This window comes from Urocampus carinirostris, chromosome 9 (assembly GCF_059441175.1).
Source record: "Urocampus carinirostris isolate Australia breed hairy pipefish chromosome 9, RoL_Ucar_1.0, whole genome shotgun sequence".
Taxonomy (NCBI): Eukaryota; Metazoa; Chordata; class Actinopteri; order Syngnathiformes; family Syngnathidae; genus Urocampus; species Urocampus carinirostris.
This window is the reverse complement of record NC_142357.1, coordinates 8,674,654-8,702,417: the sequence shown is the minus strand read 5'-3', so window position 1 is coordinate 8,702,417 and position 27,764 is coordinate 8,674,654. Positions and strand designations below refer to the sequence as shown.

The 27,764-nt window shown below is 39.5% G+C and overlaps 2 protein-coding genes across 2 annotated transcripts in view; one reads left to right on the top strand and one right to left on the bottom strand.

The window, feature by feature from the left end:
- Nucleotides 1-566: 566 nt before the first annotated feature.
- mospd1 (motile sperm domain containing 1) lies at nucleotides 567-10,684 on the bottom strand. Its single transcript, XM_088343979.1, has 6 exons — nucleotides 10,453-10,684; nucleotides 5,466-5,712; nucleotides 5,304-5,379; nucleotides 3,046-3,278; nucleotides 1,182-1,343; nucleotides 567-1,102 (listed from the first exon to the last, which is right to left on the bottom strand). Exons 2-6 carry the CDS (start codon nucleotides 5,620-5,622, stop codon nucleotides 1,071-1,073), a joined length of 660 nt encoding a protein of 219 aa, XP_088200105.1. The 5' UTR covers nucleotides 5,623-5,712; nucleotides 10,453-10,684; the 3' UTR covers nucleotides 567-1,070.
- Nucleotides 10,685-13,373: 2,689 nt separating this feature from the next.
- Nucleotides 13,374-27,764, top strand: part of ints6l (integrator complex subunit 6 like) — a 32,173-nt gene continuing 17,782 nt past the window's right edge. Inside the window, exons 1-7 of the mRNA XM_088344452.1 lie at nucleotides 13,374-13,689; nucleotides 13,814-13,891; nucleotides 20,484-20,633; nucleotides 25,365-25,454; nucleotides 25,579-25,762; nucleotides 25,843-25,971; nucleotides 27,454-27,617. Of these exons, the coding sequence (XP_088200578.1) occupies nucleotides 13,492-13,689; nucleotides 13,814-13,891; nucleotides 20,484-20,633; nucleotides 25,365-25,454; nucleotides 25,579-25,762; nucleotides 25,843-25,971; nucleotides 27,454-27,617 (993 nt within the window). The 5' untranslated portion in view covers nucleotides 13,374-13,491. The remainder of the gene's footprint in view (nucleotides 13,690-13,813; nucleotides 13,892-20,483; nucleotides 20,634-25,364; nucleotides 25,455-25,578; nucleotides 25,763-25,842; nucleotides 25,972-27,453; nucleotides 27,618-27,764) is intronic.

Here is a 27,764-nt window from a genome sequence, read left to right as displayed (position 1 = left end):
CAGTGGTTACAAGGAAATGTGACATGACCTAATGGATAGGAGAGTGAATAGTGACAAGAAAACTGGAAGAGGGAACTGCTAATAATAAAGATGATGTGATAGTCTGCAGTCTAACTAAAAAAACGAGTCTTACTCATATTCACCATAATTAATAATAAAAATAGAAAATCCTCCTTGCACGGGGCTTAGCATTAGCCGATCAACATCAGGGACGGTTGGATTGAATGACACACAGAAAGGATGTTTACAGATTAAAACTGCTTACAAAAATAAGCAGTGGGATAAATGAAATTGTGGGAAAACGCCTTCTTGGTAAAAGCTTGGAAGAGCTGTTTTGACATTCGTCCCGTTTAGGAATGAGGAAAAAAAAGCAGCGCCGTGCCTTTCAATTGACGTCCATTTGGACGTGACGTGATCACAGTATGCCCCCCCCCCCAGTTTATGCCCTTTTGGTCATTTTCGGTGGAAAAGTCTTTGGTGCCAATAACTCAATCGTATTTGAAGAACTACAAACCTCGTTTAAATTCACTAAAAGGCTGGCAAACATCGTAACACTTATGCAAGGCTGATGTACTGACACTTTATTAAATGTTTGAAATATTATGATATAACAAGTGTTTTCAGCAAAAGACTTTCTTAACACAACTGCTGGCAAGATTGCATTCACATAAGTACCGGTGCACGGAGATTTCTGCATTATCTTTCATCTTCACTGACTTCAAACACCAATAATGTTGATTACAATAAAATGCAATAAAAAAAATGGTATGGCTTTATGTACATGTAGGATGCATGTTCTTTCACACTGCTTGCTGCACATGTCACTTCCATTTAGACAGGAAAGCATGTAGCTTCTTCACAGGTCCTACTGAGAGACGGACTCCCCTGAAGACACAGCATTCTCCCGTTTACATGCCACAAACAAACAAACTTGCATTTGCAAGACAAAACACTCAAGAGTGAAGACCTATCGGGAGAGAAACTCTCCTGTAAGCATTTCAACTCATGAAACACCAGCGGCGAGTGGCAATGTCTGATTTTTTTTTCCGGCCTACTTGGCTTCCCGTCTTTCATGTGCGTAGGATGACCATCGTGAGAAGTCCTGAAATGAGACAAACATGCTGATAGCTTCGCTTTTGAACCGGGTCAATCTTAAAACCAGAAAAATAGATGCCAGTTACCCAGAACGTAAGCAGCTACGAGTTTCTTGTTAACACTTAAGTGGAGGTAGACAGGCACAGTGGAATCTTTCTCCCCCAGCGTGGGGAGCATCAGGGCGGCCACGCACACCAGCCCCAAAAGCACCGTCAACAAGCTGGGTCCTCCGGAGGCTGGACGGCTGTCTGAAGGGCAAGTAGCGTTAGGGTCTACAGCAGGGATGTCAAACTCAAGGCACAAGGGGCCAGAATTCAAAACACGCTTAAGGTCGCGGGCCAACCAGGATAAACATTTTTTAAACACACTTAAACTGAATGTTTTTGGAACATAAATATGAATAAAAACAGACAAGAATATTTATTTAAACCTTAAATCACTTATACAGTATTTACTATTTTGCTCTAAAAAATATCTTTTTAAATTATACAACTTAGAACTTAACTTAAACAACTTAACATTAAAATAACATTCAAATTCCTTTGCTCCTATGTCAATGTATAGATTATAAAAAAAACTTAAATATCCTAGAAGATTTTGCTCTTCTTAATATATCTCCTGTCAAAAGTATAAATATGAAAATGCTACAAAATCTGGAACTATACATAAAATATGTACTTTTCAGAAATAACAATTCAAATCATTCCGTTTTCTTTGCTCTAATGACTCTGATTTGATCATTTGAACTGATCGCAGCCGGACACCTGGCATCTTTTTTTGGCAACAAGTTGGTTTATGTTTGGTGTGAAGTCCTGTGTTGTGGAGATTCTCAGGATGGACTCTCACACAGATATGTGCTCCTAAACATGCACAAGGTTTGAGCCGCATGAAGCCGGAGCTGGGGCATTGCTGCAGGGATAGAGTGAATGAACTGTGCGGGCCCTGCAGTGGCATACTTTGTCTTCAGTGACCCATTACACTGCAGCTCTATCGGTTCTATCTGAATCCGCGCAGGTGCAGTTTCAACATCAACGGCAAATGGGTTGCGAAGCAACTCAAAACTTTTTTTTGTGTTTCAAAGTCACTAAACCGCCGTGTGAACTCAGCGCGTAGTGTACTCAGTTTGTTGGCAAAGTGCATTTTGGAGAACACTGTTGTGCTGACTTGGCGCAACATCACTTGGCAACAGGGAAAGTGAGGCAAGTTGCATTGTTGCATTTGTGTCTCCGATAAAAGCAGCTTCACTTGAAACGCCTTCACCGCGTCATACATGTCAGTGATTATGCGGTCACGTCCCTGGAGCTGCAGATTTAAGGCGTTAAGATGAGCTGTTTCGTCAGCCAGGAATGCCAACTCGCACTTCCATTTTTCATCCCTCAAAACAGTGGAGTCTTTTCCTTTACTGTCCATGAACTGACAGATTTCATTGCTGAGCTCAAGAACTTTTCCCCGACTTAGCCAACGCACCTCTGTATAAGGAATGTCGGCAGACGTCTCCGCAGGGAACCGGCTGTTGATTGGTGGGAAGACCGCTACCTTCGTTCACTACTAAGAGCATGCTCATAGAGACGCATCATTCATAGACGACACGAGAAGGGTGCTGACAAAACTCATTTGCCTTTTCTTTGGGTGCATTAGTAAATACTATATTTGTAATCGCTATCTAGCAATATAACAGTTGCCATTTTAAAAGGTGACATGATCCAGAGTAAACATCTCAGAGGAGAGCGGAAAACCGCGCTGCTGAAAACAGCGTCAGGTGTCCCAAGGGGAACGCGCCGTCGTGGCGTTCTGCAGCCGAAGCAACGCACCACTTTTGATGGCCAGTAACAGTAACGGCGTTGTAATGGCAGAGAAAGTAATTAGATTACCCTGTTAGCGATGTTACGTAATGGCATTATTTATAACAGCGTTATCCCCAACACTGGTGTTCACCGACCCCCCTCTTACCTGTTTGAAAAACAGTCTGTTCAAAGAACTGGCTGTCGGACATCTGCTCTTTGGCCCTGCGCTCATCATCTTGAGAGCGAAGGCCGGCGACTTCGAGGGAGGCGGAAGGTCGCAACGTGGCCGTCACCTCCTTGCGGCCGAGAGCTTTGCGTTGACTTTGCTCCGACACCTGAAGGCGGAACTTGTCGTACACGCCGAAGTGGCATGGCCGCACGTCTCGCAGTCGGATTACGCTGAAAAATGTACACGGCGCGGTTAGCTCGGCGAATCCCGTGCATCTAGCCCAGGGATGGACGAACATTTTGAATCGAGGGTTCTAAGATTTTGCAGAAAAGACATAAAATAATAATGGATTCATTTGAAGTAGAATAGAATAGAGAATAGAATAGAATATACCTTTATTGTCATTGTTACAAAATGGGTTAACATATTGTGACAACGAAATTGGGCAGCACAGCGTCTGGGTGGTTACCGGCAGCCCCACGGTGCGGAAATCTCGGGTTTAAGTCCAGCTACAGCAGCCTCCCTGTGTGGAGTTTGCATGTTCTCCCCTTCCCTGCATGGGTTTCCTCAAAGCACTCCGGTTTCCTCTCACATTCCCCAAAACATGCATGTCAGGTTAATTGGCCGGCCTGAATTGGTCCCTAGGTGTTAATGAGCGAGTGAGTTGTCTGTCTCTGTGTGCCCTGCGACTGTCTGGCAACCAGTTCAGGGTGTCCCCTGCCCACTGCCCGAAGATAGCTGCATCCCTTCGACCCTACTGAGGATAAGCAGTGCAGATAATGTACGGCCAATTTGAAGCATCTGCCGATACAGTGTCTAGATCTGATACATGTCATGAAATTGGTTTTGAGACCCCAAGAATGGAAGCAAAATAATGTATGTCACTTTTGAAACATTATATTTGATCAAACGTGCTGAAAACTCAAACGGACAGGAATGCATTTTTGGTTTTGCTCAAAATTAGATTTTTGTAGTAAAGCCCTCAGGGTTTTTTCCTGATAAAAATGTCTAAAATATGAATGCATTTACACAATAAAGAAAATGGCATTTACACAATAAAGAAAATGGAGCCTTGTGAGTTATTTATAATAGTTGGAAAATCAATTTTACACATGAAAAAAAATGAAAGTTTGGCCTTGGTTGAAGCAAGATTAACACAACAACCTGTCTTAAAGACCCATTTCCCATATTAATAGTAACCTCGGAGAACCCAAGAAGCCTTTTTTTCCCCTGAGAAAATGATGACCAGTGGTTTTCGCTGGGGTTACAACTGTTTTGTGGATTCTTTAATGTACCGATTTTGAAAGTCAATTGGTCTCTTCAGACGGGAATGTTCCCTGCCGTATTTGAACTGGCAGTCGTGAGGCCCCTTCTGAAGTATTTTTAACAATTTTAGTCCAATGTCCAATTTTTTTAAGCAAGATTTTAGAAAAACTGTTTCTATTCAGCTGTTTTCTTTACATTTTTTAGAAAAAAAATACATTTTAGAGAAATTCCTGTCTGGTTTTAGGATCATGCACAGTACAGAGACTGCACTTTAGAAGATTTAAAATGATATCAGGTACATTATCGGTTTTAATAAACTTACAGATCTGGTGCTATTGGTTTGGATCTCAGTGCTGCCTTTTATACAGTAGATCACAACATTTAATTAAATAGACTTGGAGAGCTGGATAGCATCTCTTGTGCTGTTTTGAACTGGTTTTATTTTTACAGACATGATTTAGTACGTATGTCCCTCCAAAACCCATAAAGTTACATGTGGGTTTCCCCAAGGTTCAATATTAGGCCCAGTACATTTTAATCTGTATATGCTTCCCCTTGGGGATGTCGTCAAGAGACGATCTTGTCGGTGCACTTTCCATTTTTCATTTTCTTTAGTCCATTCATTTTTAATGAAGGGCTTTAAATATCAACTTGCAATATTTGATGGTACTATCCGTTCCATGCGTGGAAGGGTCACTGTAGTTAAGGTCATCAATTGTGCAGCTTGGGAAAGGAAAAAGTACTTCCGACAACATTCAATGAGGTTTGAGTAAAGTAGAAGTTGCAACAAGAGGAAAAAAAAACATCAGTAATTGTTTATAACGTTAAATAGTAACTACTTTTGTTAGGCGGGCCAGATTCAAAAACCTAGTGGGACATTTGCGGCCCTAAGGCCGTATTTTTCCCGTCCCTGATCTAGCTTCTTGCAGTAAATAGTTTTGCTTGTTTTTGTTATGTCTTTGGATCGATAAAGTGTGAAAGAAGCTCACATGTCAACACAACACTGCGGCTTGACAGCTCCGGTGGCATCCACCACTGTGTATTTGTTTGGCGCTGTACACAACACTGGGGAGAAATCAGGACAAAACACACTGTTTATTTGCAAAAAAGATGGAAAAACTATGTTCAGGTGTAATGGGGGGTCTGCTGACCTTTGAACTTGAGAGCAAACTCATAGGGGTTGTAGAGGGTGAGCACTTGCTTGTGAGACGTTTGCTCATCGGCATAGAAGACAAGCTCGGTGGGGAAGACGAACACGGGAAGGTTTCCTTCCACCAGCTCAGGCTGTCGATGCTGCTGCTGCTGCATTGGCCCCCGCTGAACTCTTTCCGTCCCCCGTCCACAGTCTATCCCGGCCCCCCCGCCCCAGCTTCCCTCGCTCAGTGTACTCTAGCAGGGCTGTTTGAAGGAAAAAGGGGACAGTTGAGGGCAGGAATATTAATAGGACTTCCCACTTTCATCATTAAAATGAAAGTTACAAGTGCTCAACAATGAGACTCGTTGATAAAACGCCACCCCGAAATCAACATTGGCCTGACTGCCTTGCCGCCATAACTGGACCATTATTTAACATTTGACTTGTTCCACAGGTATACAGTGGCTTGCGAAACTATTTGGCCCCCTTGAACTTTGTGACCTTTTGCCACATTTCAGAATTCAAACATAAAGATGAAAAAAAACTGTCATTTCTTGTGAAGCATCAACAAAAAGTGGGACACAATCATGAAGTGGAACACACTTTATTGGATATTTTAAACTTTTTTAACAAAAAAAAACCTCGAAAAAGTGGGTGTGCAAAATAATTCAGCCCCATTGAATTAATACTTTGTAGCGCCACCTTTTGTTGCGATGACAGCTGGAAGTCGCTCGGGGTATGTCCCTATCAGATTTGCACAACGAGAAACTTATATTTTTGCCCATTCCTCCTTGCAAAAAAGCTCAAACTCAGTGAGGTTGGATGGAAAGCGTTTGTGAACAGCAGTTTTCAGTTCTTTCCACAGATTCTTAATTGAACGGAGGTCTGGACTTTGACTTGGCCATTTTAACACCTTGATATGTTTTTGGGTCAACCATTCCATTGTAGCTTTTGCTTAATGTTTTGGATCATTGTCTTGTCGGAAGATAAATCTCCCTCCCAGTCTCAGGTGTTTTCCGGACTCCATCAGGTTTTCTACCAGAATGGTCCTGTATTTGGCTCCATTCATCTTCGCCTCAATTTTAATCTTCCCTGCCCCCTGCTAAAGAAAAACAGGCCCAAACAATGATGCTGTCACCACCATGTTTGACTGTGGGGATGGTGTGTTGAGGGTGATGAGCTGTGCTGCTTTTAGGCCAAACATAACTTCAGATTCAGATCTACTTTATTGTCATTCTAGTACACGTGTATACAGAACGAAATGTTGATACATCTGACCCGCACAGTTTCCTTGAATGTACAGATATAAGTAAAAGTTGTATTGTATTATGGCTACGTATAGTATTTTACCATAGTGCCGATAGTGCAAGAGGAGTAGCTAACCAGATGTGCAAAATGGGCAGTCAGGTTAACAAGTCAGGTAAACAGTAACATTAACACTGTAACAATAACGCTGTAAGTACAATAGTGCAGAGAGCAAATGTGCAAGGAGTGGCAAGCTATAAAGAACTGCCAGTAGTGCAAAAAGTCAGATTAGCAGCCGTTTAGATTTAGGTTAACTATATGTTAGATTGACCATTTAACAGTCTAATGGCCAGGGGGACTAGACTACTGCGGAACCTGGTGGTCCTGCACCGCACACTGCAGTACCTCTTCCCAGAGGCTAGCAGAGTGAACAGTCCATGATGGGGGTGAGAGGGGTCCCCGATAATGTTCTTAGCATGGGATAGGCAGCGCTTCTGGCCAATGTCCTGAATGGAGGGAAGTGTAGTCCCGATTATTTTCTCTGCTGTCCTCGTTACCCTCCTCACACTACCCCAGTCGGTAGCGCTGCAGCCTCCACACCACACAGAGATACAGCTGGTCAGGATACTCTCTATGGTAACGTCTTGCATTGTTGCCAAAAAGTTCGATTTTGGTCTCATCTGACCAGAGCACCTTCTTCTTCCAAATGTTTGGTGTGTCTCCCAGTTGGCTTGTGGCAAACTTTAAAATAAACTTTTTATGGATATCTTTAAGAAATTGCTTCCTTCTTGCCACTGTCCCATAAAGGCCAGATTTGTGCAGTATATGACTGATAGTTGTCCTAAGGACAGATTCTCCCACCTCAGCTGTAGACCTCTGCAGTTCATCCGGGGTGATCATGGGCCTCTTGGCTGCATCTCTGATCAGTTTTCTCCCTGTATGAGCTGAATGTTTAGGGGGACTGCCCAATCTCGGTAGATTTGCGGTGGTCTGATAGACCTTCCATTTCAATATCATTGCTTAGACAGTGCTCCTTGAGATGTTCAGATCTTTGGAAATATTTTTGTATCCCAATCCAGCTTTAAACTGCTCCACAACAGTATCTCGGACCTGCCTGGTGTGTTCCTTGTTCTTCATGATGCTCTCTGCACTTTAAATAGACCTCTGAGACTATCACAGTGCCGGTGCATTTATACAGAGACTTGATTACACACAGGTGGATTCCGTTTATCATCGTTAGTCATTTAGATCAACATTAAATCATTCAGAGATTCTCACTGAACTTCTGGACAGAGTTTGCTGCACTGAAAGTAAATGGGCTGAATAGTTTTGCACAACCACTTTGTCATTTTTTATTTGTTAAAAAGGTTCAAAATTTCCAATAAAGTGTGTTCCACTTTACGATTGTGTCCTACTTCATGATTGTGGCCCACTTATTGTTGATTCTTCACAAGAAATTACAGATTTGTATCTTTATGTTTGATGTCTGAAATGTGGCAAAAGGTCACAAAGTTCAAAGGGGCCAAATAGTTTCGCAAGCCACTGTAACTTCGGTCTGATACCCATAACAGGACAGCTCCTTTAAGATATTTGAATCGCAGTATCATGAGTCCATATGTGATTGTAAGACATAAACATTTTCATTGTTCAAATCCAGCTTTTGACTCTTTTGTGCAATCATTAGTGGTATACAAAAACAGAGGGAGATAGTATTTTACAGATAAAAATGAACACATTGTTTAACTTGTACAAGAAATATTAAAGTAATTTAAACCAACTTTATAACATTTATGTCAGTTACATTGCCTTATAACTCCCCAAGTCTTCTTTGTTGTGAGCGTTTGATGGTCTATCAAATACAGTGCTGGGACTGGCGTGTTACAAAGAAAAGCATTTTTGCAACACAATCACTTTTCTCCGTAACGAGTACTGTAACGAGTTATTAATAAAATGTTGCAACTCAAATGTCGTTACAACATGGTGTGTACTCTGCTACTTATTCAAAGCAGATCATTAATTAGATTATGCTATTATTGCTGAATGACCCTGCTTCGTTCGAGATGTGGCATACAACCTCTATCCGCCAGCTGAATTACATTTTAAATATAGTAACTCAAAACTGTAACTGATTACTGTTTTTCAGTATAGCACACTGGTCATCGGTGATATACAAAATAACTGGGGTAAGAAGTATTTCATTGATCAAAACATGACACACTATGTTACTTGAAGAAACAATGTAATTTTCACCAATATTCATTTAAGGCAGCACGGCGGGGCAGTGGTTAGTGCGCGTGCAGCACAGTTCTGAGGTCATGAGATCGAACCTCCTGTGTGGAGTTTGCTTGTTCTCCCCGTGTTTGGGTGGGTTTCCTCTGGGCACTCCGGTTTCCTCCCACATTCCAAAAACATGCATTTCAGGTGAATTGGCCGGGCCGAATTGTCCCGAGGTGTGAATGAACGTGCGAGTTCTCCGTCTTTGTGTGCCCTGCGACTGGCTGGGAACCAGTTCAGGGTGTCCCCTGCCCACTGCCCGAAGACAGCTGGGATGGGCTCCAGCACCCCCGCGACCATACCGAGGATAAGCCGTGCAGATAATGGATGGATGAATATTCATTTAAACGGTCTTTCTGACATTTATGTTAGTTCCACTGACTTGTACCTTCTGGCATCCATTTTTGTAACTGTGTAATGGTCAATAAATGATCACAGACCAGTGTTTTTCAACCAGTGTGCCGGGGAACAGTAGAATTGCCCAATTTAATCTTTGCGAATAAAAACATGACATTGTTTTTTTCAGTGATAACCAAGTAACTAAGTTTTTTTTTTCCATATCAGTAAGTGTTAACACATTACATTTTTGTTCTTTTTATATAATAATTATCTGCCCTTGGGGTAGTACATAGACACATATTTAATGACTTTTTCTTGTTAAACGATAAAATAAATAATATAAATGGAATAAAGAAAATAATCTTTCACATTAATTATTATTTTGTTATTTATTAAATAATTTGGGAAAAACAACATAAAATATTAAAACACGTTAAAAATCTAATACTGTACTACGATAAAATAGTAATAGCTTGTTTTTCCTAAGCCACTGTGATCACAAATGATAAAAATATTTTATGTCAGTTGAAGCTTAAAAGATACAATCAAAATGAAATAAATTTCACATATTTACGACAGCGTGCTGGGGTTTTTTAATCATAAAAAGTGTGCCTTGGTTAAAAATAGGATGAAAAACAATGTCATAAACACATATTTGTCGACAATTTCCAGGACGAAGTCGCTTGTTTACATGTTTTAGTGTTGAGAATGTGAACACGAGGGCTGCTGGCGATGTCGCAACACTTGCACTAAAACAACCTTCTTCATCGCGTGGACGACAACATCTAATGTTACACTGCAAGTGTCACGAATCGAATGTTACGTTTTGCGACGAAGCCTTCTAAAATACACGGGGAGCGTACATGACTGCGGTGACAATTTGTATTTAAAAATGCTACTTACGAACACCGTCTTTTCACACCTTAGCAACGAATTGTTGATCAAATCTAAACCGTTTCAATACGCTGACATTTCATGCAAATCGTTAGATTATTGTCATGTTATTGTAGCCGTAGCGCTAGCATGCTAGTAGAGCCCGAATACTAACACAAAGCTAATCGACTCTAAAGTGTCACCATATAATTGTCACATGATTGTGATATTAAAGTGCAAACATTTGAAGATTAATTAAAACAAGGAATTACCACAAGTGTAAGATTAATGCCACCAGCGAGGATTTGTTGATCGGAGGCCACTGAGCTGCTGTTCCTTTCTTTCTTTTTGTCAATAAGCTAAAGTTCGCGGTGCATGCTGGGAGGGTTTTCGAGACTTTATCAAACATGCAGCCCACGGGCCGCATCAGGCCCAACAAGAGGAGCACAAGAGAAAAACGAGCTGGATTTTAAATTGTGTTCCCTCGATGTTGCCAAAGCCAGGTGCCACTCCCAAAAACACTGGAGCTGGATTACTTTCTCTCTCCCTCTCTCTTTGTTTGTCCATCTCTTTCCTTCCTTTCTCCATTGTCTTTTTCTCCCTCTTTCCCTATCTCTTTCTTCTCTCTCTCTCTGTCCCTCTTTCTTGTTCACCCTCTGATTTCTTCTTTATTTTCCTCTCTCTTTTGATCCTCCTCTTTCCCTCTCTGTTTTTTTCTCTTTCTTTTTGTCTATTTATCATTATTCTTCCTTCTTTCTCGTTGTTCTACTTTTCTTTTTTCTCCGCCTTTTGTGTAAGGGTTATTTATCTCTCTTTTATTCTACCTTTCTCTTCCTCTATCATTATTCTTCCTTCTTTCTCTTTGTTCTACTTTTCTTTTTTCTCCGCCTTTTGTGTAAGGGTTATTTATCTCTCTTTTATTCTACCTTTCTCTTCCTCTTATTATGTTTTTCTCTCTCTCTCTGTGTTTTGCTCCTCTCTCTGTGTCTCTCTTTCTCTGATATCTATTTTTTCTCTCTACCTCACTATCTTTCCCCCAAACTTCCATTTTCTCTTTGAAGTCAAGTCATGTTTATTTGTATAGCCCTTAATCACAAAGAGTATCAAAGGGCTGCACAGATCAAAGACTATTGCACTCTCTTTCTTTCTTTCTTTTTCTTTCTCTTTCTTTCTTTCCGAAGAGTCTCTCTCTCGTTTCTCTCTACCTCGGAATCTCTCCCCTAAACTTCAATTTTCTCTCTTTCACTCTCTTTCTCTGTCTCCCCCCTCTCCTCTTTTTCTTTATTTTGCCACCGTTTCTCTTTTTGTCCGTCTTTCTTTTTACCGTTAGGCTTAGAAGGTAGTTCAATGGGTAGAGAGCTCATTTTGAAATCAAGAGGTTGTAGGTTCAATTCCAGTTTCTTTCTGGGTAAAGTGGCAACTCGTTTTTCTCTATATCCCTCATTCCCTTTGTTTTCTTTTCTTTTTTTTTTTGCTTCACGCATCCACCGCCCACCCCTCCTTTTATGTCATTCCGTGCATAACGTTAAGTCGTAACTGGCAATACCATACCTGTCAACCTCCACGGTTCTATGCCCTTAGAAACTCTTGTATTTTCCCTTCCAAAATACAAAATAAACTTACACCATCTTTTTTTCAAACGTATTTATTTACGTAGTTTAACATATTATATCGTACATGTGTTTCGTTATATCATATACAGTATATTGTTAATTAACATTTTGTTGTGAGATCCTGAGTTGCTCGACATGAATGAAGTTTATTATAAAAAAGTTCAAAAATTAAGTAGCTTGGACGTTCACTGCAAAAGGAAAAAATACATGCAAAAATAAATGAGAAGAAAAATACATATTCTTATTCAAATTATTAATTCATTTTCTGCATTAAATTATTGTTGGTAATATACTGATTAAAGGGGTAACCAAATACCTGTCTTTTTTTTCATCTTCTCCTTTACTACTTCCTTTTGTCTTAACTTCTTTATACAACAATAATTATTCGTAATACAATGCATCAAAGCAAGTGAGCCGTTTGAGAGCCGGCTCTCTTTAATGAGTTGAGCCGAAAAAGCCGGTTCTCTAAAAAGAGACGGACTTCCTTTCACTACATAACTACCACATGTAATCCGAGGCGGCAGATGCATGCGCACAGTAGCATCAAACCGCTCGCTTCGTTTGCAACGAAAAAAAAACGATACCGAGATAGAAGCTACCGCGGCGAACTCGTTTGACTTGATTGATTTGCCGTTTCGTGGTGGTCAGTGTATACCGGATGGTACCCATAATTGACAAATTTGCGTTTTTCCGTGCAGATTTTCTCGTACGTCAGACAACGTCTTAAAATGCATAATAAACGTACTTTGCACATCAAAACCGTACAGGTTGACAGGTATGTCAATACGGTAAAGTATATGCAGGGTTGGGTAGGGTTACTTTAACTTGATTACTTTCGATTACTTTTGGATTACTCCAATACCAAATATGCTAATAAAAGACAAAAGAAACTAAATATGAATAACATTATGACTCACAACACGTGGTACGCTTTCTCTCCTGGCTTTGATCTCTTTGATCTCCAGGCAAAACTAACATAAAATGCGACAGAAACAAAATGAAAATAAATCCAAACAGCTTGCCAACATGATTTTTGCCGTTCCATGTATTCTGTTACTCCCCAAGCCTGCACAAAATTTAGTAATTTAACCCTGAATATATGGTTAATGGCAAAAAAAACAATCTAAAGAGCCATTTTGCACATCTGGTTAGCTACTCCTCTTGCACTATCGGCACTATGGTAAAATACTATACGTAGCCATAATACAATACAACTTTTACTTATATCTGTACATTCAAGGAAACTGTGCGGGTCAGATGTATCGACATTTCGTTCTGTATACACGTGTACTAGAATGACAATAAAGTAGATCTGAATCTTTTGGGAGTCGGCTCATTTCAGTGAGCTAAAGCTGAGAGAGCCAGTTATCTAAGAGGAGACGGATTTCCCTTCACTACCAGACCGTACTGCCATTGCAGGGCAGACAGATGAGGAACTACTACCTCGATAGCAAACTAAGGCTATTTTATATAGATTCTCCGGGCGAGGGGCGTGACCGTTACACGCCCACTGAGCCAATGACGTGGCGGCGGGGGCAGGGGGCGTTCCCTTCGCTTGGGAACAGAAGTTGAAGAGCGCTAGCCGAGCCAGAAGACTGAAAGGCGGACAGAGGGAGGGCAAAAGCAGCGGGCCCTCTTCTGGAGGGGCTGGGGGGCAGGCAGGCAGGCAGCCTATTATAATAACAAATATATACGCACATGTGTGACCCGCTTGACCGTACTCTAGGTCATATGTGGAGAACAGTTAATTTAAAAAAAACATACAATTGCGGCTTTCCATCTAAAATGCCTATTTTAGTTTTCCTGTTAGACACGTCCGCCTCTATGAATCAGCGCACTTATTTGGGTACGACGTATCTGGACATTGCTAAAGGCGCGGTTGAGCTCTTTATGAAGGTAAAGAACGCTTTTACACCGACTTTTTTCCTTTAAGTGTGCACCGAGCGTCGGCTTCCTCGGGCGAAATCACTCGAATTTAATATATGTTGTTTTTGGTTCTCCTTTATTTTTATTTTGACAGCTGCGTGCCCGAGACCCGGCTAGTAGAGGCGACAGGTACATGCTAGTTACATTCGATGATCCACCATACGGAGTGAAGGTAATTAGTAACTGATACAACTGTCACATTTGCCAGTCCAATTTGTTATTGTTTTTTTTTCTGTTCGTTGGATTTTATTATCCAGTCTGCGGTGGCCTTCCGGTAGCAAAAGAGCGGCAAATGGTGTTTGTTGGCGCTATCTGCAGAAGCGAGGCAGCGCTGCCTCCTCACCATCCAGCGGACATTTTGCTTTTGTGTAGAGAAAAGTCTCGGGCGTTGAGATGGAGGCGTCGAAATTTATTATGGACCGTTACGTCACTTTCCCTACACTATCGATGGGAGTTCCGGCTCTTTTTTAGAGAATCGGTTCTTCCGCCTCGGATCACTCAAAAAGAGCCGTCTCTTTCGGCTTCCCCAAACGGCTCTACAGATTGTTTTTGTTGCTTTAGTCTGGACAGAGCGAGGAAAATAGAGAGAGAGTATGGGGGAGAGAGAGAGAAGGGAGAATAGGGGAATAGAAATACAGAAAGAGAGAGGAAGAACAGAAAAAGAGAGAGAAAGAGATAGAAAACGATTAAGAGAATAAGAAAAAAGCAGACATGGGACCAAGTCACACATGTGCAAGTCTCAAGTAAGTCTCAAGTCTTCACCTTCAAGTCCCAAGTAAGTCCCAAGTATTTTTTTCTTGGGCAAGTCAAGTCACAAGTCAAGTCCCGAGTCTTAGATTGCCAAGTCCAAGTCAAGTCACAAGTCATAAAAACAGCGACTCGAGTCGACTCGAGTCCAAGTCACTAAGTCTCAAGTCCCCATGTCTGGAAAAAAGAAGTGTGAGACAAGAAGAAAAAGGAAAGCAGAAAGATAAATAATGAGGGAGGAAAATGAGGAATAACAAGAGAAAAAAGAGTGACAGAGTGAGAAAGAAAAAAATGAAGGCAACAGAGACACAGTGAGAGGAAATAGAGGGAGTAAAAGTAAAACAAAAAGAGAAAAGAAAATAGGAGATGGAAAAGAGGGAGGAAGAAAAGGAGAAAAAAAGAAAGACACAAATATTTAAGAAAAAGAGAAAGAATGAGGGAAAAGAAAAAATGAAGGCTGAGAGGAGAGAAAAACAACAATCTAAGAAAAAATGTGTTTCATAATATTACCAAATGATTTTCACAATTTTCATGCACAACAAATTCAAAGTCAAACCATAATTGCAAAAGAAAAAAAATGCATATTGACCAATTGAAAGTTGGGGGGCTCGAAGGGAACAGGCTCTTGATGACTGGGGAACCGGCTATCATCTTTTTTTCAAGATTTGGCTCACTAAGCCGCTTTGTTCGCGAACGAAGCATCAGTTCCCTTCACAGTCCACTGTCCTCATTTGCCAACGAACTCGTCTTTCGTCGTTGACTCCGCCTCCTGCCCTATTGGCGTAATCCCATTGGTCAAACATGGGCTGAAAGTTGATAAACCTCCTTCAATGGAAGTGGGTCCGATGGAACAATATGTGATGATTATTTTTCATAGCAACACTCTAATTCTGCACATAATCAAAAACATCCACCACCTCTTTCTGGAGTGATGGATATTCCTAGTTTACTAGAGCTAGAGGCTTAACACTGTTGTCATATGGCAATTTGAATGCCATGCCCGACTCCATAAGTTTCTGTCATTTACACTTTGTGTGTATTTCAAATACAAGTAATTGAAACTCCACTCGTCCAAGATAAACAACAAATACACACAGACCATAGACAAATATTGATGCAACCTGTCACAATTATTGAAAAAAGCCTCATCACATCTATTTGATATGCTTTAAAACAGGGATGTCAAAGCTTGTCTAGATCCAGACTTTATGTTCTAACGCATGCCGGATCAGTAAAAGACTGTCAACTCCAAATCTTTTGCCTTGTTTTTCAGTATTATACTTTATCCAGGGTTTTTGCGGATCCTTGAAAAGTCATCGAAGGCATTAAATTTATCATGTGAACACGTTAATAGAATTTATATTTGTTTGAACTAAAAAGATTTAGTATAAAAGTCATGGCTTCATGAATGGAGCAGAAGAGTTCTTTGGAATTAGTAGTTATCTGCCAGTTTTGATTGAGGATCCATAACGTACTGTAAACATCCTTTTTATTCATTATTTTCCATGACTAAAACTTTGGAAGGTGCTATCTATCGATGTAAAGTTTTCAACTGGACCAAAATTCGATTGAAAAAAAACCCCCAAAATGTTTGTTTATAACTTCCTTAATTCACGCCGGGTTTTGTTTTGTTTAAATTGTGTTTTTTTTAACTTGGTCTTAAATTTGATGTAAAAAAAAGTCTTAAAGTCCTGAATTTTACTTACCTTATGCCGTAGGAACCCTGTTATCATTCATCCAACATAAGTTTCCTACCCTACACATTCTCCCCTTGAAAAAGCCTGCCGATTTTTAAAAAAGTCTACCACTTTTTCAAATACAAATAACAAAAACATTTTAGACGAGAGACTAGTATTTTAGTCTACAGTTGCTTTATTATGAAGCGATGCTTAGTATTTGTGCATTTTGGTGCCACTTCCAGTTCAAAAAAACACGTGTTTTCTTTTACATTCCGGAGACTGATTGTGTTTTGCACATAGAAACAAAGTGTGCAATAAAATCTACCGCTTTTTAATTTCAAAAAGTTGGTATGTATGCATTTATTCACAAACAACGGGGAAAAATATTTTCATGTTTTGCATCTAATGTGTTAACGGGTTCATGCTAACAGTTGAGTGGATGTAGTTTTACACCCGAACCAATTCGCCACGTTATACAAACCGTAAGATGCCCTCTAGCAGGAGAGCATTTAGTTTACATTTGTTTAAAAAAAAAAAATCATAACTTTTGACAAAAATGACTTTGAGACTTGCATCTTTTTTAGAACTACTCAAAAATGTAAGCGGACCAGGTTAAATCACCCAACAGGCCAAGTCCGGCCCGTGAGCCGTATGTTTGCTCTAAAACCTAACAAACTTGGGATTTACATGACAGATTAATTTAAATCCCTATCTCTGTGTTTTATCAAATGGAAAATTCAATGTTTTAAAACCAGCACAATGACATCTGACCATTTTATCATTACCTTTCAAATTTCAATTGTGTACAGAAACTGGAACCCCTTTTATATATCTCATCGATTAAAGCACATGTGTCCAACTCATGGCCCGGAGGCCAAATGTGGCCCACCAAATGTAAATGGTCTGCACTTATATAGCGCTTTTCAAGTCAATGAAGACCTCCCAAAGCACTTTACAATGTGCTTCACATGTTTCCCTTTTACACACCAACAAACCGGCCATGCAAGGCAACTACCTGCTATCGGGGGCATTAGGGATTTAGTGTCTAGCCCAAGGACACTTCGATATATAACTTGAAGGAGACGGGAATTGAACCTGTGACCTCTTGATCCCAAGACGAGCGCTTTACCTCCTGAGCCAATGCCACCCCATATCATTTTGTCTGAGCGTTTTAAAATAAATGGTTCAAGACTGCTTTGACCAAATACTAAATTTCCCAGAATGCCTGTCGACTACGATACCCGCAAACTGACTGCTCAGCGCCACTACACTACACTGCAGTGTTTCCATATCAATGCCAAACGGGTGGAATAGAGAAATGATCTCAAAAATGTCCAAGAAGATTTTCTCATACTAAGTTCTATTGACACTAACAAAGATGTTATATAATGAAATTGTGAATATGTTTGATTTTCGAGAAGGTTTGTTCAAACCTCACTTTGTGTTTGCTGTTAAAAACGTAATATTGGAATATAATATTGTGAATGTGCTTAATTGCTGTTGAGATTGTCATGGTTGTTTTCTGTTTTTAGTGTCAATAAATTTGTTCAAACCAAAAAAAGTTAATAACATATGTGTGTAGCTATACATTTTCAATGCTACTGTAATGTTTGTGACTTGAATAAGTAATTCAGTGAGTTATTTTACTTGAAAGAGTAGTTAGATTTATAAGTTACATCAGGCTCTTAGAGGACAGCCAATTCTGCTGATCTGGCCCTCAGTGAAAATGAGTTTGACTTCCATGCATTAAAGTATATGACTGTATCGATCTCCATATTGAGTTTGAAAGTGGAAAAAGTAGAGGTTTTTCTTTTTTCTCTAGAACTAAACTGTATTTGTTTTCGCTAAGTTTCGGGACAGCTGCTGTAATTGATATGTAACATGTGTAAAATTATTAAACTGCATCATAATGTGTTTCTGGCCCTCATGAGGAATGTACACTGCAGCTGTGGAATTTAGTTCTACCAGTTTTCAGTGTTGGACAAGCATTTGTCCCCAAAGCTAATGTGGTACACACATACAGTTAGGTGGAAATGCTGCAAATTCAAACATAAACAAATGTTTTTTCAGACTTAATAAATCTGTATTCAAAGAGGAATTTTAAATCATTATCCTCTTTATCTCAAACACCCACATAGAAGACATATGCAATTTTATGTCTATTTTGCCTTATGAATCAAAAACACAGCTTTTGCTACGACGCTATAGCAATCTGAACGGAGTTCAAAGCTGTCCTATTTTACACAGTACCTACGTCTCAGTAGTTCAAATGGTTGACACATTACCATTGGTGTCAGAAAATGGGCTCGCTGCTATGTTTAGCATACTACACTCTTAGCATGTGAGCTACTCTCACCTCAAGCTCAATTTGCTTGGAGGAGCTCATTTACCCTGCCATCAATTTTTTTCGTGATGAAATTCACGAAAAAATAATACTGTAACGATTTCTATTTTAGTGGAAGTATGATTCCTAAATGCGGGTGGCTGGGTGGTTAGCGCGACACCCCACGGTGCAGAGGTTCAGGGGTTCAAGTCTAGCTGCCACAACCTCCCCGCGTGGAGTTTGCATGCTCTCCTTGTTCCTGCGTGGGTTTCCACCAGGCACTTCGTTTTCCTCCCACATTCCAAAGACAGGTTAATTGGCCGGTTAAAATTGTCCTTAGGAGTGAATGAGCGAGTGAGTTGTATGTCCCTGTGTGCCCTGCAACTGGCTGGAAACCAGTTGAGGGTGTCCCCTGCCCACTGCCTGAAGATAGCTAGGATGGGCTCCAGCAGCCCGTGACCCTACTGAGAATAAGCAGTGCGGATAATGAATAGATGGATGGATGATTACTGAATGGATGGATGGATGATTACTGAATGCTTGCTGTCATTTTAAAAATATATATAATATATATAATATAAAAAATCCTGTCTTATAGATGGCCCAATTGTTGTAATCATTATTTGTTCTACGTCAGAATTTTTTAGCATTTTGTTCTACATTTTTGAATTGCAAAGACTACTAATGGATTTATTTTTGTTAGTACTGCAGGTATGAAAGCAACACTAGTGTCGCTAATACAGTAAATATAATTTGAAAAATATCTCAGTTAATTAAATAATGGTTAAGCAATTCTTTTTTAGTACAGCATTATTTTGTTTTGAAAATATAGTCCAAGTCAGATGAACACTCGTGCGTGAATTTGTTTTTTAATGCTGGTCTATATATAAATAATTAGTTTATCGTCAGCATCTAAGGTGTTGTGTTGTTCATATTAATCTACAGTGTTTTACGGCATGCTAAGAGAAATGTTTAGAAGTTGTATAGGATGTCCCTGTTTTCTTGTACAGTGTTTTCATAATAAAAAAAACATTCATCTTCCTTGTATGATGAATTTTCTGGTGACTTTTCCATTACCCTTTTCAAATCCTGTACATTCATAGACTATTACTTCATTTTACAGTGAATCCAACTCTAGCGGCAGCTTCTGCCTGCTTTTTTTTTCACTTATCTTTCCTTATGTGAGGGATTTGCGAATGCGGTATTGTTATGGAAAGACACGGGCTTTCTGCTTGTGACTACTCCAATTGTGCCATTACAGAGGCGATAAATTGTTGATGGAGAATGAGAGGGAGGCTTGTGGGTGAAAATAAAATAAAAATATTCTGTAGTTTGAATTATTGAATGCAAGCTGGGCTTTATACTGTATGGCTAAAATACCTGGGTATATCTGCTTTAACTGTATAACCTGGCTCAGTAGCTCAGTCTTGTGGCTTCAGTGGCTTGAAATCATAAACACACCCACAATGGGATTCCACCTACACCCTGTTTTTCCACTCTTACTCTTGTCTAACTACAGTATATCCAAGGCAAACACTTCGATATTAGCACTTCCGGCTCCTCTTCGACAGCTCTCTTTTCAACATTAGAAGTGGTGATGTTGTTTTAGATCAGGGGATGGTGTCATAATATTCTGTAGTTTGCAATAGTCTTTGATCTGTGCAGCCCTTTGATACTCTTTGTAATTAAGGGCGATACAAATAAACATGACTTGACTTGACTTTATGTTGAAGGTCATCCATAGATTAAGCATGAAGCTGTAGCACTGAAGTACCTGACCTCACTGGAGAAAAAGTCCAAGAGCCATTCCACATCCGTAGAAGTGTATTTTTGGAACATTTTGTAAGAGATTGGCTGCTCCAGTGAGGATTTGTTAAGCTTGGACATCAATCACAATGTAGAAATTGCTGGGCTGGCTTGCCATTTTTTCTTTCTGATGAAACTTGCTCTGACTTCATAATCATTTCAAACTATTCTGCTCTCTGTAGTTCACGTTCTGGCTGTTTATATTTCAGGCTGGGTGGAAGGAGAACCATGCCACCTTCATGTGTGAGCTGAAGAACCTGCAAGCGTCTGGGCTGACAACATTAGGCCACGCTCTCCGGACAGCATTCGACCTGCTAAATCTTAACCGCCTCGTCTCGGGCATAGACAATTATGGACAGGTATGGGGTGAGATGTTGTTTTGTAAGTTGTTTTTGATCAAATTACTTGAAGAAACTTCAAAAGCGCTTTATAGGTCAAGTCATGTCAAGTGATGTTTTTTTGTATAGCCCATAATAGCGAAAAGTCTCAAAGGGCTGCACAGACCACAGTTAAGTGTCATCTGCATAACAATGGAAACTAACATCATAGTTGCGTATGACCTAGCATAGGCGTATAAAAACTGAAAAGTAGGAGACCCAAGAACTGAGCCCCAGGTAACACTAAGGTCTTATCACCCTTTATAACACAATGTGTGCTATCTGAGAGGTAGGATCTAAACCAGGGGTCTCCAACGTGGTGCCCCCAGAGGACAGTCTATGTGCTAGTGGACCTGATCTGAAATTAGCTCACCAGTGCTGGGTCATTGTAATTTTCTTGTAGACGTATTTTTTTCGTGGTTGAGTCTATCACTCGTTTTGACAATGACCATGGTAATAACATAGTAATAGCATAGTAATACCATGATAAGTTGTTATTTTAGGAATTCAAGTAGATAAATTCCAGTTCATGGGCTTTATGGATGAAAATAATCTATTCAATTATCGATAATTCGTATTAGGCAATTAACTTAGATAATAGAATGAGAATCTATTTATGTATTAAACATTTTTATGAATTTATCTTTTTATTGTTTTATTCAACAGGCAATACAATAAACTAAATTTCAATTTATGGGTTCTATAAAGTGAATGAGCAAAACTTGTTCATTTTTTTAGCTAGCTATCTGGCTACATTTTTAGTTTTGTTGCTTCCTACAGCTATAGCTATTTAGCAAGCTATCAAGCTAGCTTTTGACAATTTTTCGCCTGCTATCTTGCTAACATTTGATCTTTTTTGCTAGTTATCAAGTAAATTTTGGCATCCATTCTGGCTAGCTATGTAGCTTTTTTCTGTCTGTATTTAGTTGGCTTTTTACTTTTTTAGCTATCTCTCTTTTAGTTGTTTACCCACTTTCTTTTCAAGCTAACCCCTAGATAGATAGATAGATAGATAGATAGATAGATAGATAGATAGATAGATAGATAGATAGATAGATAGATAGATAGATAGATAGATAGATAGATAGATAGATAGATAGATACTTTATTCATCCCCGAAGGGAAATTCACAAGTAAGCAAAAATAAATAAATAAATAAATCACAAAAGTAGCGAAAATAACACGGGAGCTGCTGGAGTGGCTGCCATTCGTGACGGCGCCGGAAGTTAAGCTACTTTTTAGCTATTTAGCTAGCCATCTAGCTAAGATGCTATTTTAGAAATTCCCGTCAAACTGGCCCAGAGGCCCCAGAGTATAAGTGATGCAGATAATGGATGGATGGACATCAAACTGGGTGCAAATAAACATGAAAAAAATGCTTGAGGCTGAGGATATCCACACAATCTCTCAGAAATCGTTATAGAATTCGATTTAAATTAAACTAATGTGCTTCTTGATTTTAACTGAGCTTCAAAGTATTTTGGTTGCTAACAACTAATACTGCCCTGGGTCAATCTATCTAAATTTGTATATGTTTAGAATGAGAAACATTAATTATTTCCTTAAAAAATATTGCTAGTGAATATTTAGATGGTATTAAAATATTTGTGACTCATTGAAAAGGGGGATCTAATTTTTATTTTGTTTTTATTCTTAATCCTTTTCCGGTTCATCTCACTTTGAATACATTCACTTTAAAATCATTTCTTTCTCATTGCCCTCAGCAGGGTTTTTTTCCCCAACTCTCAATTTCCTAAACACCATGAAACACGTGGACTTAAACTTAACAGATGTCATGTATGGTGTGCAGGCAGTGTGTGTTGTGGTAATGTCTTTCACGTGGTTTATGATGGTATCAGATGTCATTGCAAAGCCATTATTTTCCCAAGGGATTTAATGAAGTATCAGTTGAGGTGTAGAATCTATTTAAGGTATTTTGGAATGCAAGATGTGCACTAATGAATTGACTGCCTTCCACTATTTGTGGAAATAAACTGATTATTCATTATTTTAAAGCTTGGAATATGCTGTTAAAATGTCCATGTCTCCTGCTTGGATGCAGGATTTGATGAGGATACAGTCTTGTAGTTATTATCTATTAACATCTAATTGCAATCCACTCCATCTGGATTTATATTCCTCACTCATCTCTGCAGTCTTCTTCTGACAAGGCCTTGGTAGATTACTATGCTAAAGTAGTGACCCCTGTCCTGGTGTGTGAATATCTACTTAAGCATTCTGCCAGTGTTGCAGTAAAACAAGGCTGTCCTCTACAGGGCAGTGGTGGCGGCCTCTGTCTCGCTTGCATAATACGAAGACCCTTTAGCTGTTAGCAGAAGAGTTCTGTCACATTGCAACAACTATTAAAACCAGCATTTGTTGTCTGTTTGATGCTCATATTGTATATGTTTTGGTATTTGTGATTATTGTTGGAGTAGTCTGCCTCATACAGTAACTACTTTGTTCATATCTGTATTTTTTCTTTGAGAAGTCTTGGTCTTATCGTTGACCAGTGGCTAGCCATGCATTTCACACCTAGGCCTTCAGTAGTGGTACGTCTGAATAACTCTTTATTTGGCTATAAAACATTTACTGTAGCTACAGCTGTGACACATATAAAAAAAATCAATACTATCCTTATAAAATTGCAATATTATTTTTTAATATAGCCACATTTTACCCACCATTATTTGTGCACAGAAGCCATCCTGCTTTCTTTCCTCAAGATTCCAATTACTCTGCCATACAGATTATCCGTGCGTTTCAGTTCCATCAAGAATTTATTTTCTTACGCCATCAAAACTAATGCTGAAAGTCGATCCTTGTCTTTTTCTTCACATTTTCGTTGTGAAACTTCTGTTACCGTCTTTTAGGCAATCAAAGTTCGTGAAACTGCTGACGTTTCTTGAGGGCAACTAGAAGGCCCTGGCACCGCCAACTCAAAATATGATTGACTAAACAAAGAGTTATATCGTCTCGTATTTTATGCCGTATGGCCTGCAGAACTGATTAGGAAAGCCTCAGGGTAGATTTCTGACACTGGCAACAAATAACAGCTGAAATGTAATTGGTTAAATGTTTAAATATAAAAGCACACATCTGGAAGCAGCACAACCAGGGGCAAAGTAATGAAAGGAATCTGACAGACAATGTGTATTCATGGAAAAAAATATAGTAAACATCACAAGATTCAGATATCTTATAGGCCATCAGAGTTGACCTTCCAGACCCTGACAGCACACCACTGCAGTTGACACTTAAGAATCAATTTTACTATTATGGACATTATTTTAAGTACTTCGTTGGGTACTTTACACATATCCAGTTAAAAATTAGTTGTGGTGCCAATTAACCTTTTTATTTTACTGAACTTGTTTTAACACAATGTGCTAGCATGGATCCTAATTAATTTATTTCCAGATCAATAATTAATTAAATCTATATTTGACGTTTATGGAGTTCAGACCTTAAGGAAATTCAATGCCATTTACTGTATTTTTAAATGTATTTGACACTCTTTTTACAATATTAATGTCACAATGTACTCCCATTCAATTTCTGCAGTGCTTTGTAAGGATCTGAAGAGACCTCTCTGTGTGGAGGCAGTTAGCTATGCAAAGCTAAATTGGGCTTTTTCGCATAGTTACGTTTTCAGACAAAAGAGTTCCCATTTATAAAGTTATGCTTCTAACGTATGATATGTAGTCTACATTACAAACACATAATTGTATGTTCAAACCAGTGATGATATGGTCACACGCAATACACTCTAACTAACAATGTCAGATAAACTAACATTTGATATTGAATCTAAGTGATGTGATGAATTGGTGAGTGTCTAACCTCACTTTTTACGCAGATCAAGGTTCGAATTAGTTGATTCCTTGAACCGAGCTTTGATGCAAAACCTCAATCCCCAGCTACAACTCCAACTTTTATATCCCCCTTTTGCGTGTTTGTATTCTTGTTCATGTTGATTTTCAGTGCCTCATATGCTAGCGTTATGCTTGTTAACTTTGCCATTCATATGGAAAGTTGCCTCATTGCCTACAACAAGCTGGTCATCAAATCCGTCATCTTCATCTTCTATTTCATTGCAATGCAAAAGTTACGGCATCATTTACAGTCGACGTATAAAGACATGACGAACCGTTCTTGTAAGACACTGGATTCCCTACTGGCTCTTTTGATCGATTTACAGGGGCTTCGCTGAATAGCAGTTCTAACTTGTTCAATCAAATCGCTCGTCTTTGGACCGAATGGTTGCATGTTCGATATCTGGCTCCTCCGAGTTACAGGTCAAAGCATCCTTGGGCACGACACGGTACCCTTAATGTCCCTGATAAGCAGGTAGACGCCTTGCATGGCTGTCGCCGCTATCGGTGTGTGAGTGGGCTTGTGAATAGGTAAGTGTGAAGCACAGTGTAAAGCCTTTTGGAAGGTCATCAGTGACACGAGAAGAGCTACATAAATGCTGACCAGTAACCATTATTGTGTCTAAAAAGAAATTTAAAAAATCAACAGCATTACCATAAACTTAATGTAATTAGCTTAGAATTGGCACAACTTTTAGCTTACTAACATTTATAGTTAAGGGTATGTGGGGATTTCAAATGTGCCCAAGACTTTTGGAATACCCTGTACAGTAAATAATTATGGACACTTGAGTGCTTCCTTTAAACTTCTTAATATTTTTCTTTTTTTTCTTCTTAGGGCCGTAACCCTTTTTTCTTAGAGCCTTCTGTTATCATCACTATCACTGATGGCAACAAGCTGACACACAGCTCTGGAGTCCCAGAAGAGGTACTAAAAATAACGAAACAAAATGAAATAAAACACTGATGTATTGCTATTCCTTGCACTGTCGAAGCTGTGGACGTGATCTAAATGTTGTGGATGTTATCACTTTTGTTTTTCCCCTGTGCAGCTGCATCTGCCTCTGAACTCCCCTTTAGCTGGCAGCGAGCTGACCAAAGAGCCTTTCCGGTGGGACCAGAGGTTGTTTGCGTTAGTGCTCCGACTCCCTGGAGCTGCTGCAGCAGACAACGAGCAACTCGGCAGTGTACCTACCGATGAGTCCGCCATCACCCAGATGTGTGAAGTTACAGGAGGTTGGCTCACCTATTAAGTCATTTCAAAGGTATTACTTTTGCTGTTTTTTGTTTTTTTACATCTCTGTTTTTCGTCTCAGGGCGTTCATACTGCGTGCGAACACAAAGAATGTTAAACCAGTGTCTGGAGTCTCTCGTCCAAAAAGTCCAAAGTGGTGTTGTTATTAATTTTGAGAAGAGTGGGCCGAATCCACCTCTTGTAGGGGAAGGTGAGTTGTTTTTGCCCTCGAACTTATTAGAGGTAACTCATTGTCTTGTGCATTGCGGTGCAAATTGTCTTTAGATTGTTGGGCACAGGTCTTTACATCAGCAATCCTCAACCTTTTCTGTACTACAAACCGGTTGAATGTCTGACTGAATTCCCGCAACCCGGCCCAATAATAACATTAGTAATTATAATAATAATAATAAGCCTAAATCCACTGTGTTATCTTTAGACCACTACAGATCTTGAGGACTGTTTCTAAACTGGTCTGACTTCAGGACCCACCATCGTATCCTATTTACAAGCCGTGACCAAAAACATGAAAAAAATACTACTTCTCAAACTTATTAAATGAAAGAACTAAAAAGACTTCAAGTAACAAGTTTTCCTTCAATGTTTAATTACCCGCATCTTTAATCAAATCCAAATCTCTTCACTTCATTGCTTTGTCTTCAATATAATAAAATCCCTATCTCATATATTCTCTGCTCTATAGCAATGCTCAACAAGTGTGCAGAAACTTTGTCTTTTTCTGTGGTCTGAAATGATGGTTGCCAACTCACATTTGCAGGGCATTATCACCATCTAGTGTTAAGGGGTTTAAATGAACTCTATTTTTTTCTTCTTCTTAGCATTACTATTCCAAGGCAAAAGCCTGCAACCTACTTTTGAGTCCCGTCCCACTAATTGAGAAATGCTAATGTAGAATGACACATTTATCCTCATAATTACATTATTTCTACTCAAGAGGCCACGAACATGACTGTTTTTGCTGAACTCTTTCCCACAAGCTTCATTACAATGTTTTACAACATAGATCCAGGAGTAAAAATACTGTGATGATGAGATCAGTAGCTCAGGAGGTAGAGCGCTTGTCTTGGGATCAAGAGTTTGTGGTTCGAATCCCGGCTCCTCCGTGTTACATGTCGAAGTGTCCTTGGGTAAGAAACTGAACCCCTAAAGCCCCCAATAAGCAGGTTTGCGCCTTACATGGCTGCACGGCCGCTATTGGTTAATGTGAAGCACATTGTAAAGCGCTTTTGGGAAGTCTTCATTGACTTGAAAAGCGCTATATATAGTGCAGATCATTTCATTTCATATGATTTAATTGCCCTTTCCTTTGTCATATACAATTCTGATGATCTAGTAGTTAAGATCCGGCGCTCTCACAGCAGCAATCCAAGTTCGATTCCAGCTGCATCCAATGCTGTGCAAATATGATTGTCGATAGATCAATCATAACTCAAATGCGGTAATATACTACCTTAAATCCTTGTTTTAACACGCTCCCAAACTTTGAATTATCTTTTGAGTAAAAAAAAAAAAGCGCATATAGGCAAAAAAAAAAAAAAAGCCTGGAGGTTATTGACCACTGCTCTACACCACTTGTTCAGTTGTTTTAGAAAAAAAAAGTCCTTCCTAACAATCCGTAACCATTACCTAAGATTTAATGTTTCGATAAAACAATGCCTCATTTATTTTTTAGACAACTCGGTAGAGTCAAGCCGTACAGCGTCATCCTTCAGTCCGCAGCTGTGGCACAGTTGCCACAAACTCATCTACGTGCGTCCAAACCCAAAAACAGGAGTGCCAGTTGGACATTGGCCAATCCCAGAGTCCTTTTGGCCGGACCAGAACTCTCCTACGCTGGTGAGTCACACCACTGCACTGCAACTTACTTTTTAGGTATCTTTTGTTTTGGAATGTGCCTGTTGTTATTGTGGTAACTGCTTTACAACATGGACTTGTTACCATTCAATTTTGGTTTGTTACCTACAGTCATTAATACACGCATTG

Bases quoted from the DNA above. Each gene is read 5' to 3' on its own strand.
- mospd1 (XM_088343979.1), bottom strand. From the start codon at position 5,622: ATGCAGCAGCAGCAGCATCGACAGCCTGAGCTGGTGGAAGGAAACCTT. The intron at 3,279-5,303 runs GTGAGCTTCTTT...TACATTTTTCAG, and splicing joins CCGCAGTGTTGTGTTGACAT to CGTAATCCGACTGCGAGACG. The intron at 1,103-1,181 runs GTAACTGGCATC...GTCTCATTTCAG, and splicing joins CGTAGCTGCTTACGTTCTGG to GACTTCTCACGATGGTCATC.